This window comes from Rhamphochromis sp. 'chilingali' (genome assembly GCF_963969265.1).
Source record: "Rhamphochromis sp. 'chilingali' genome assembly, chromosome: 9".
NCBI lineage: Eukaryota > Metazoa > Chordata > Actinopteri > Cichliformes > Cichlidae > Rhamphochromis > Rhamphochromis sp. 'chilingali'.
The window spans coordinates 28,684,878-28,697,037 of record NC_137936.1 but is presented as its reverse complement, the minus strand read 5'-3'; the positions used below and the strand labels follow the sequence as shown (position 1 = coordinate 28,697,037).

Genomic DNA, 12,160 nt, shown 5'->3' with positions numbered 1-12,160 from the left:
GCTCAGAAAAGCTTAGACCAAGGCATGAGCAACACACCTCAGGTTTGCAGGTCCAGACGAGGCCTAGTGGTGACTAACACGGCATGGCCGTGTTTTTGTTATGGCTTTGATTTCTTCAGGATTGGTCTTAGCGGGCTGTTGAAGGTCCTGTGAGTGCAGAACAACGGCTTCATAGCTGAAATGTTCTGGCGATCCCTCTGACTGTTGATGATCGTTTTCTCTCTCATCTTGTGCTTTTATTTTGTAGCTATCTGTGTCTATCAGAAATAGCTACAAAATAAAAGTATCTCTGCAGCTACACCTTCTTGTCTCTTTCTATGGCTTAAAGCACACAGCTTTGAATGAGCAAACTAACATTCAAATCAAGCTGATATGTTGGCCTGGTCTGAGCTCTTCAGTCTGCACATGTTAGTAACCCACCCTTTTTGACAGTAAAGTCATTCACTTGTTAAAAACCCAACGCCATTGCAGATAGGCCATTATCACACCTGTTTTGGTACTAAAGGGATATGTTTAGATCCTTTGAGGCACTTTATGTCTGTAATTGATTATGATGATGTGATTTATATGGATGCTTTGTCAGAATCCTTACTGATGCTAGATTCTGTCTATCATGGAGCACTGATTCAATATAAAGGCTTGTACTATTCACTGTATGCTGTATGCTCAGGTTGAGCGGTCTTCTTTGTCATGTTATAGCCCTAGCCACTGAATTGTTGTTATTTATAAGGCTATTCACATAAAACAGCACACATTTGCTGCCTTCTTACTTACTGGCTTGCATTCATCAACTCAATTTATCAAATGAGCATTCAGCTTTGCAGCTCCTTGCTCCTGGGATCAGCTGCAGAATCAACTAAAATTTCAGGAACTGCCCTCACTAAATGAATTGAATTAATTAAACGAAGTCACTTCAGGCTGCAGATGTTTTCCTTGAATATGTTTAACTTTTTTTCTGGCATTATAGAATTACTTTTACTAAAGCATGTGTTTTTGTTATTATTTAAGTTTCTAAAGTTTGTTTGTTTCTGTGTTTCATTCTTGTCTCACATTCTTCGCATCTATACATACAAATTATTATTATTTTATCTTATTGATCCCTTATGTGTTGATTTAATTGATGTTACTTACGCACGTGAATATTTTTTGCAGTGCAAAAACATCCACAGGAGGGCAAAAGCCACTTTATTTTTACTGTAGTGAGGATACGAGGGAGGAAATAAAGCGGATTTGAACGCAGCCAAAAATTTCCCGGGAAACGATACGACGTAATAAACCCTGCCCCTCCATCGCGCTCAGACAAAAGATGCGTTCGCTTTATTCTGCGGCTCGACCCTAGTTGTTTTTATTAAGGTCATCACACAACAGGACGAGCGGTCGTTCTGCTCCTTGTCTTAAAGCGAACACACCGTGCTTTAGGTTCCCTCCTCTTTCAGGCAAATACACCAATGAGAAAGCAAAACCTCAGCCGTCTCTCTTGAATATTCATGATTTTTCGCGGGCTTTGAGTGTCACATGGTCCTTTCGCGCGAAAAGCGACTCACGGTAGGAAGAAGAATAAGTAGCTTTTGAAGCAGCAGCAAGACAGAAACGCAGCGATGGCGGTGAGTAAACTCATTAAAAACAGGCGCAGTGCTCTAATGGGAGGGCTCAGCTTGTAGGCAGAGGCGCATTAATCTATACGAAGCAGTTTTTACCAGTCAGCTTTAGTTTTTCTGGGAAAATAAACTTTGTTCATTCGTCGAGTCACAACAATGACAGAGAGCGTCATCAAGAGTTGATGTAGAGCTTCATTCTTTGCCAGATATCAGAATTAAAAATATACGTTATGAAGTTGTTAACTGCGCGTGTTTTGCTAAGAACCGTTTTTCACCTTCGTAGACTGGACCCAAAACCCGTTGTTGTTTTTTTGTTCCTTCGCTGTAAAAAGGAGACCTGCCATGTGGTCAGTTAGCTTGTTTTTGCATCTGTAAACCGTCTCAAGTAACAACCGAGGAATAATAAAACTTTTTTGAATCTTTACACCCCTTGCATGAGTCCTTACATCTGGAATAATTGATTATAGTTTACTTACAAGCCATGTTGAGCTTTAAATGATTGGTTTCAATCAAGTAAAGAATCATTAAAAGATCATTAAAATACACTGTCCTGTAATACTTAAGCTATTAAATTACATTTTGCTTCTAATGTTGGCTCGCCACATTCTTAAGTGTAATAAACATGTCTTACAGTCCTACTTTTAAAGATCTATGGTCTTTAAGAAGTCACACAGCCCTATGAGTTTTTCTTCCCTTCTTAGATAAAACTAACTACTAAAAGTTACCAGTTAAAAAATATTTAAAAAAAATTTCAAATTGATGTACATCAAAACTACTTGAAGACAATAATCCTTTGACAGCAGTGGCACAATGTACCAAATGTATTAAAATGTTCTGCCCTCATCACCATCTCTACCTACTGTCTTTCTTGCTGCTGCCGTCTACCGAAAACAAAATGCAAAAAAACCTGAATCTGCTAGAAGAAAAATAAAATAAAAACGCAGACTAAAATTAAATGCTGTATGTGAACAGTGGAAGCTGTAGACAATGTCAGGTTACTTTTGGCAGTAAAAATAAGAATAATTTATTTGTTCTGAATTCGTGTTGTTGACAGGATTCCTCAGAGTCATACCACATGGCCACCAGCCCCAGCCGAGCCTCCAGGAGGGGAGACCTGACCTCCAGCCCCGGACGAGACTTGCCGCCCTTCGAGGATGAGTCGGAGGGGCTGCTGGGAGATGGACCCTTGCCTGGGGAGGAGGAAGAAGATGGAGAGGAACTGATTGGAGATGGAATGGAGAGGTGAGCGTGGATTTAAAATGGCCTTAAAGCTATGAACTCTGTGGGTTTTTTTTTTTTTTGTTTTGTTTTTAGGGCTTCATAACAACTCTGTCTCTGTTCAGGGATTACCGTGCCATTCCGGAGCTGGATCAGTACGAGGCAGAGGGTTTGGACCTCGATGATGAGGAGCTGTCAGAGCTGTCGCCAGGAGCCCGAGCGGCCGCTGAGGAGGCCATGAGGAGGAGGGACAGGCAACAGGGAGCCAGGGGGCGCGTGAGGCCAGGATTGCTCTACGGTGAGGCTTGAGTGTGTGGATATTTGTCAGGGTGGTGATGGGTAGGCTATGATTAATTCTTTCATTTTGTTGGCTTCCAGACAGCGAAGATGAGGATGACGAGCGCCCGGCTGCTCGGCGAAGACGGCTGGCTGAGCGGGCAGCAGAAGGCGATGGCGAGGAAGAGGAAATGATTGAGAGCATTGAGAATCTGGAGGACATGAAGGTTTGTGATGACATTGGAGATGAGCTAGCACACAGAAGTTTTTCAGGTCCGGCTGTTTGGGACGTCTTTGTAACGTTTTCACATGCTCTGCAGGGCCACACAGTGAGGGAGTGGGTGTCCATGGCGGCACCGCGGCTGGAAATCTACAACCGCTTCAAGAACTTCCTGCGCACACACGTGGATGAAAACGGCCGCAACGTCTTCAAGGAGAAGATCAGCGACATGTGTAAAGGTAGTGCAGTTTTCAGTAAACTTTAATGTGTGGAAAAATACAATTGTTGGCTGATTTTTGGCAATGTTTGAATGAATCAATCTGAACCTGTAATCCAGAGAACAAGGAGAGCCTGGTAGTAAACTACGAGGACCTCGCAGCCAGGGAGCACGTCCTGGCTTACTTCCTACCAGAAGCTCCAGCTGAGATGCTGAAGGTTAGTGAACTTGTCATCTTGCTTAATGTCCTTTACTGTGCCTTTTGTTCATGCATTTATATTTAACTTTAGCGGATATTAAATGCTGTGAAAGTTAAATGTGAGTGTCCTTCAATTATTTTCTCCGGTGCGTGTCTGATTGTTCTTTGCCAGATTTTTGATGAAGCTGCTAAAGAAGTTGTGCTTGCCATGTACCCAAAATATGATCGCATTGCCTACGAGATCCATGTCCGCATCTGCAACCTGCCTCTGGTCGAGGAGATCCGATCACTCAGGTAACACTTCAGTTTTTACCCAACAGGTATTTTCAACTTGAAGGAATAATTCACAGTAGTAATGAAACTAAGGCGAGACCTCCACATTAGTCTTGGCGAGGCACATCTGTGGCTCTTCCAAAAAGGGCCGTCTATATATATGAAGGAGCTACTTAGGTGAAGCTTTCTGCTCTTTACCAACTGTTTTCTTCTTCTGTTGTCCTCTTCAGGCAGCTCCACCTGAACCAGCTCATCCGGACCAGCGGCGTGGTGAGCAGCTGCACCGGCGTCCTGCCTCAGCTCGGCATGGTCAAGTACAACTGTAACAAGTGTAACTTCGTGCTAGGGCCCTTCTTCCAGTCCCAGAACCAGGAGGTGAAGCCGGGTTCCTGTCCGGAGTGTCAATCCCAGGGACCGTTTGAGATCAACATGGAGGAGGTGAGGGGAGGGCCGGGCTGGCTGATGGTTGGTTGTGAAAGTTGTAGTTTGTCTGCCGGGTCTGTGCCCAGTCTGAGGATTTAAAATTACTGCCTCCTTCCTGCAGACGGTGTACCAGAACTACCAGAGGATCACCATCCAGGAAAGTCCCGGTAAGGTGGCTGCAGGTCGACTCCCTCGCTCCAAAGATGCCATCCTCCTGGCCGACCTTGTGGATAGCTGCAAGCCTGGAGATGAGATTGTGAGTCTGTGTAAAGAAAATAAAATTGTCATATTTGAGGCAGGGAGGGTTGAAATTGATCAGAAAAGTAGAAATTAAAGACATTTGAGGCTAGATGGAAATAAACGTTTAGTCACATTTGCAGAAACATTAGGGTCGAGAAAGAGTTCATGCTGTGTTGCAAAACTAAATCAGTTTCATACACATGTAATTTTCAATGTATATTAAGGACTTAGAATATTCACAATCTGTTGTTTTAAAGTGATGCATGTTTTTCTGCTTATCAGGAGCTGACTGGGATCTACCACAACAACTACGATGGCTCTCTGAACATGGCGAATGGTTTCCCGGTGTTTGCCACAGTGATCCTGGCTAACCACATCACCCGCAGAGACGAGGGGGTCGCCGTGGCCGAGCTGACTGACGAAGACATCAAAGCCATTGTTGCTCTGTCTAAGGACGAACGTATCGGAGAGAGGGTGAGTAATCTGATACAAATAGTAAAAATGGAGAAAGGATGTTATTTCGGCTCTAAGGAAATAAAACAGATCACCCAAAAAGTAAAAATTCAATTGTAAATGGATGATGTCGTCTTTTAAAATGATCTTCTGATTGTAATTTGAAGTTTGAAATTTGAAATCTCTAGATTTATTAATTGAAATCTCTAGATTAATCTCTAAAAATTTAGATTTTTATGAAAGCTCAAGTCTCTAATGTTAAACGGCAAAGAATATTTAGAAAACAGTCTAGAAATAAAACCAACTTTTAAAACAAAACATCCATCCATCCATCCATTCACTTCCAAAACAAAGATTTAAAAAATCCTGTTGAATTTAATAAGTCCTTCCTATTTGTTTTAGATGATTCAATGCTAACTTACAGCTCAGTGTCATGAATGAAAATCAATCCCAGTTAGGCAAAAAAAAGATTGATGCAGATGGTCCACTTTGGCGACCCCTAAAGGGAGCAGAGGGTTAGGGTTAGAAAACAGACACTTATCTGTTAATTGTTTTTAGGAGTGTGACCACTGTGGCTGGTGTTGCCGGTTTCCCCAGCTAACTGCTCTATTATTATTATTATTATTATTATTATTATTATTAAAAACATGATGAACTGACTGTGATAGCAGATCTGCACTGGTCCAACCACTGCAGTGCAAATGTTTTGGTAACTCCTTTTTACTGTCTGCAGATCTTTGCCAGCATGGCGCCATCTATCTACGGGCATGAGGACATCAAGAGAGCGCTCGCCCTGTCGCTGTTTGGAGGGGAGCCCAAAAATCCAGGTAAAGCCTCTCATCTCTGAATTCGAAAGAATAACAGTGGATCAGTTTGTCCTCCCTTTAACTCTCCCCTTCTTCTCAATTCTTTCTTTTCCAGGTGGGAAGCATAAGGTGCGTGGGGACATCAACGCGCTGCTGTGCGGAGACCCAGGAACCGCCAAGTCCCAGTTCCTCAAGTACGTTTCAACACACAGTCGATGTTGTCAGTGGCTAAAGTTAATTAATTGATGGAAAAAAATAAAGGCCTGAAGTTTACATATGCAGGGCTGTATTTTGTGTCTCTTGACCGCAACTGTGCAACAGAGGTAAAATGTTGATGAAGAAATCTGTTGGGGGAGTAAAAGGATTGTTTCAGAAGATGCGCTAACGTGTTTCCATCTGCAGGTACGTAGAGAAGGTCGCGAGCCGTGCGGTGTTCACCACAGGTCAGGGGGCCTCCGCCGTTGGTTTGACCGCTTATGTTCAGAGACACCCAGTGAGCCGTGAGTGGACGCTCGAGGCGGGAGCGCTGGTGCTGGCCGACCGTGGAGTCTGTCTGATCGATGAGTTCGATAAGGTGAGCTGAATCCACGTATCCAGATTGGTGGGCACCCCCTCCTTCTCTTAAAAAAATAAAAATAAAAATGTGCATGTACCTGACTTTGTGTCCTCCCAGATGAACGATGCAGACAGAACGAGTATCCACGAGGCCATGGAGCAGCAGAGCATCTCCATCTCCAAAGCTGGCATCGTCACCTCGCTGCAGGCCAGATGCACAGTCATTGCTGCTGCCAACCCCATCGGTACGTAGCAGTCATATTTATTAGCTCAGTATGTTGGAGATGGATTCATTTTAAATGCTGATTAAGCTATTTTTGGCAGTTGGTTATAATCTGAGCTACTCTTTACAAGGATGCATAAAATAAATGGACACGTGCATGCAGCTTTTATGAATATATTAAAAAGTGAGCGTTGGATATAAGTCAGTGAAGTCTGAGAACAGGCCTTTTGTAATTAGTCCAAAGGAAGTGTGAGAGAGGCCTTTCAAGAGCAACATCATATCTCTTGTTTCCTGGCAGGTGGCAGATATGACCCCTCCCTGACTTTTGCTGAGAACGTGGATCTGACGGAGCCCATCGTGTCGCGTTTTGACGTGTTGTGTGTTGTTCGAGACACCATCGATCCCGTCCAGGTAGATGCAAACACACCTGATGCTGAGCTGCTGTGGGACACTGTATTTCTTTAGATCAAACTACAACTGAACTGGGATAATCATCTGTCTTCACCTGCTCTGGTGAAACTGACTAGTACTTCCAAATATTTAACTGAGAGGATTTATTATGTTTGTCATGCACCTCTTCCTCCTCATCTCCTGAACTGACGTCTGGGCTCTAACACACGAAAACATGCTTGTTTATTCCCAATATTGTTGCAATAACTGATTACCTCCTCTCTGATGTAAATTTCACTGTGGCTCTTCTGTTCTTCAGGATGAGATGCTGGCGCGCTTCGTGGTCGGTTCCCACATCAAGCATCACCCTAGCAGCAAGGAGGGGGGAGTGGCATTGGAGGAGGTGGTTCTGCCCAACTCATCCGACGTGCCACCGATTCCACAGGAGCTCCTGAGGAAGTACATCATCTATGCTAAAGAGCGGGTACAAACACATGCCACACAGATCCTCACTCAGGTTTATTTGTTTCTCTCTGGCTGGAATATCATAATTATGTAATCAGCCTGAAAGCTTGCGAAATGAGGTAGCTGTTGTTTTACATTATACGTTGTTTTTGTTTTTTTGTGTTACAAGTTTTGTCCAAACAAGATTTATTTTAACAAACAGTAAATAAATTATAAGAATTTGTAGGTAGGTGGGTGTATTGCAGCAAATTAAAGCTAAAGAAAATTGAAGGTAAAGTTTGTATTTTTTGTGTCTGAAGGTTCACCCGAAACTGAACCAGATGGACCAGGACAAGGTGGCTCGCATCTACAGTGACCTCCGTAAAGAGTCAATGGTGAGTCTGAAAAACTCCTCCCACTTTATCTCTCATTTACACATAAACATGTTTTTGAAATCCAGGGAGAGTAACTGAATTCGTCAAACCACTAAGAAAGAAAAGCGTGTGAGAACATGTGCTATACTCAAATTTGTTTCTCAGAGTCATCAAACTATTCATCTGTGACTGTGGAAATAACCCACTCTGGTTTGGTGTCACAGGCCACAGGCAGCATCCCCATCACGGTTCGTCACATTGAGTCCATGATCCGCATGGCGGAGGCTCATGCCAAAATGCACCTGAGGGACTATGTACTGGAGGACGACGTCAACATGGCCATCAGGGTCATGCTGGAGAGCTTCATCGACACACAGAAGTTCAGCGTGATGAGGAGCATGAGGAAGGTTTGTGGATGTTTTCTGTTGGCCTCAAACATTAAAATGCTTCTTCTCAAAGGCGAACGATGGACACATTTTTAGATTCAGTAAGACTTGTAGTTTAATTCAGTTTTACATGCAGAAAAGGCTTTGAAGTAAATCCAGTAATGTCTGAAAGCAGGGGCAGCTTTTTAGCTAACTTGAGGTAGTTTATTGGTACTAGGTTGCCAAAGGGCAGATGTATTAAGGCTAAACTAAGAACAGATTATTGATGTTTAGCAGCAGGTTTTCACCAACTTTGTAAATGTATTTATTATACATGTACTATACATGCAAACAGCCACTTTCTCTTTTAAAACCCTATAAATTTATGAAAAATCAACAAAATGAAGTGTCTATGGAGCGTGTATGAAGTGTATGTGATTCTTCCTGATTGTGTTTACTGACCTCATCTAATATTTTTGTCTGCTCAGACGTTCGCCCGCTATCTGGCCTTCCGCAGAGACAACAACGAGCTGCTGCTCTTCATCCTCAAACAGCTGGTGGCCGAGCAGGTCGCCTACCAGAGGAACAGATACGGAGTCCAGAACGACACCATCGAGATCCCAGAAAAAGATCTTCAGGATAAGGTACTGAGAGACACACCGGCAGTACGTTATAACTCTAGACTGGACAGGATGTGAAACTACACACACTTTAAATTTATTGTCCTCCTAGTCGTAAATACTCTTTTATCTTAGAAACTCACACTAAGGTCATTATAATAGGATGTAGTAGGGTAGGTGTAGGGAAATCCTTTCATCAGAGCAGTCAGACCTCCAGTGTGTAATGCTCAGTTGAACTTCAAAAAAATCAAATAGTAAAATGTGAGCAAGCTGGTGAACCCATTCAAAAGTGTGTTGGTTCCTGGAGGTCTTAAACTGATCACATATTTAATGAAAATGAACACAATCCTGAACCTGCCTGACTCTCCTGCTCCTCCCCCTCCAGGCGAGACAGATAAACATCCACAACCTGTCGGCCTTCTACGACAGCGACCTGTTCCACTCCAACAAGTTCAGCCACGACGGCAAGAAGAAACTGATACTGCAGCAGTTTTAAGAAGCCTTCCAACCTCACTCCTCTTCTTACACCTCCTACATTATGAGCTCTTACTTCGGTTTTGGTCATACTGGATTCAGGACTCTTAATTTTGGCTCTGAACTGATTGGAGGTGACTGAAGAGCAGCCGCTGTTGAAGGACTGTTATAAAAAGGATCATCTGATAAGGAAGATTTGACTCTGAAGGCAGCAGCTGATGACCACACTGTTTCTGATGGATTGATACCGGTGGTGACTGTAAATTATTTTAGATAAGCAATTCGTCAACAATAAATAAACTGCATGAATAATAAAAATAAAAAAAAAAAAGAGAAAAGGAACATGTTTATTCTGTGCTGGGGGTCGCTGCATCTGCCTTCAGGGGGGGTTGATTGTAAATAAATGTACATGTTAATGTGGCGCCGTTTATTGTTTTGCGTAACGTTATCTGAATGCGTTGTTACATTGTCCAAACTCACTGACTTTGTATTTCAGACCTTGTTGCTCTTTCTCGGAGGTTTGTGCTCTCATCAGGAAGTTAATGTAGCTTGAACTGAAACCTCCATGCTTCATAAGTCTGGTTAAAATAAACTAGTGCTTGATGATGTCACTGTTTGCTTCATGATGGATTGCAGCTCTGTTTTGATTTCAAAAATGTATTTCATCAATTACTGGTCTCTGCTCTGACTTTTCTCCATGTAATTTAAAATCATCTAAAATGCACTGAGTGAAACGAGCGCCTCAACATTTTAGTTGAACTTGCAGATTGAGAGAGGTGCAAATTTTCTACACTTGTTATAAATGCATTGCCAAATTCTACCTTGTATGGATGAAAAGACCCAGAGCCTGTTGACGGGTGACTTTAATCTACAGTAGTAACATCAGAAGTTTGCAAGCGGTGTACATGATTCTAGTTAAACAAGCCTGATGACAACAACTGCAGCAAATTAAAGACAAGTTATCCTGGGAGTGTAAAATCAAAAGAGGGAACATATGATGAAAAGATATAATAAATTGCAGTGTTAACTGTGGGAGAGGGAATAGTGCGACTCCCACTAAATAACTTGCACTATTTCTTTGTTTACGTTGAGATTTAACATTGGTTATCTTATCCAGCAGAGCAGCCTGAGCCCTGTGCCAAAGACCAAGTTCAGTTACCTGGGGTATCTCTCTAGTAACTGGATTCACTTACCCTAACATAAACAGGCATGTGGAGTTCAAATCTGAATCTGACCAATCACATACGTTGACCCACTATTGATCATATCATTGATTTATCACATGAGCAAAGGTGTGCATGACCATCACTAGGAGTTGAGGGTGAAAACACTGAAATCTTGCCCCATCCCATCATGTAACCTACTGAGCTCACCTGAGGTAAGGTGAGAAACATCAAGACAAACAAACATAAAGAGGGAAATGTGGCATGCGGCGAGTTCTACGCTGTGGGCTCTTGCTGAATGAAGCTAGGACAGCCACTGATGTTTCTTCATTAGTGACAGTTTTCTTGCATCCACATTTTGGCAAATCCAACACTGAACCAGTTTCACGAAATTTAGCAAGCAGTTTGCTAACTGTAGGATGGGAGATGGGTGGTTTCGTAGGGTGTCTTGCATTGAAATCTGCTGCAATGACCCGGTTACTGCGTTCACCAGATATCAACACAATTTCGATCCGCTCCTCACGTGTTAACCTGTTCGATATGTCAGTGGCTGTGCACAAAGAGAAACTTGTAAATAACTCATGAAAGAATACAGTTACGTTGAAACCAAGCACATCATTGTTTTTCTTGTGACATTACCAATAAGTTTGATGTGTCACATGGCAACAAAAGTTGTATCCAAGATGGCCGAATTCTAAATGGCCGCCATGGTCACCACCCATCTTGAGGAGTTTGCCCCTGTCACTACCCGATCCGTACCGGAAACCCGATCGGTACCCGGCATGCGCGAGAGGAAGTGATGTAAGAATTGCGCATGCCGGGTACCGATCGGGTTTCCGGTATGGATCGGGTAGCGACAGCCCCCTCACATGGCCACATTGAAAAGCCTCGGATACGTAAGCGTAGAGCTTGCCACCCAGGCAAAAGAAAAATAGAGCTATATCACGTTATAACGTGAAAAGTATATTGTTAGAACAATAAACTTTTCATGTTATAACGTGATATAGCTCTATTTTTCTTTTGCCTGGGTGGCAAGCTCTACGCTTACGTACTCGGATGAGCTTGCCTCATCCTACAAGTTGTGCCTCCATCTCTTGTGTCCAGGTCAGACGCTGCACTGCTGTGCTGCTCCACATTTTCTCTTTCATTTCTGTTTGTGCGTGAGCAGTGTGAGAGGCTGCGTTGAGGGGCGACAGGATTTCAAACAGGTTTGATTATCTTGCGACCATACGATTGATGATTGGGAGCTGGTCGTGAGGTGTTAACTGCTTTTCGTTACCCCATGTATACTACACGATGCACGACACACGATTAAGGCAAAACACGGGCCGATCCCCAAAACGGTTGCGCGACTGAAAAATCGGCTCAAAATGGGCCAAAAATCGCACAGTGTATGGCCAGCTTTTGGAGGCTAGCTCCAAACAAATATCTGCAGCTTGGCAGTGTATACAGCACAATAAGCCCCGACCTAATTCTTTTGCAAACGTTACATCTTTCCACAGGTCTCCACTTCATCAGACATCACCTAGACACAGAGCTGGATGAGGCCAGCACAAACAGCGGCCTATTCGACGAAGATGATGGATCCATGGGGTCAGGAAAACCAGAAGCAGGGGAGCTGAAGAGGTA

The 12,160-nt window shown here is 43.2% G+C and overlaps 1 protein-coding gene across 1 annotated transcript; it reads left to right on the top strand.

Annotated features, from left to right (window-relative positions):
• The first annotated feature begins 1,453 nt into the window (after positions 1 to 1,453).
• mcm2 (minichromosome maintenance complex component 2) lies at positions 1,454 to 9,994 on the top strand. Its single transcript, XM_080891049.1, has 20 exons — positions 1,454 to 1,604; positions 2,653 to 2,840; positions 2,942 to 3,114; positions 3,195 to 3,319; positions 3,413 to 3,551; positions 3,650 to 3,747; positions 3,901 to 4,022; positions 4,232 to 4,439; positions 4,546 to 4,680; positions 4,947 to 5,138; positions 5,851 to 5,944; positions 6,039 to 6,117; positions 6,326 to 6,497; positions 6,597 to 6,723; positions 7,000 to 7,112; positions 7,411 to 7,575; positions 7,856 to 7,930; positions 8,134 to 8,316; positions 8,763 to 8,918; positions 9,280 to 9,994. The coding sequence occupies exons 1-20, from the start codon at positions 1,599 to 1,601 to the stop codon at positions 9,388 to 9,390; spliced, it is 2,661 nt and encodes an 886-aa protein (XP_080747175.1). The 5' UTR covers positions 1,454 to 1,598; the 3' UTR covers positions 9,391 to 9,994.
• Positions 9,995 to 12,160: the final 2,166 nt, after the last annotated feature.

What these genes read in the sequence shown, in the direction of transcription:
- mcm2 (XM_080891049.1), top strand. An exon ending in ACACCATCGATCCCGTCCAG is followed by an intron (nt 7,113 to 7,410) that starts GTAGATGCAAAC and finishes TCTGTTCTTCAG; the next exon opens with GATGAGATGCTGGCGCGCTT. An exon ending in TCATCTATGCTAAAGAGCGG is followed by an intron (nt 7,576 to 7,855) that starts GTACAAACACAT and finishes TTGTGTCTGAAG; the next exon opens with GTTCACCCGAAACTGAACCA.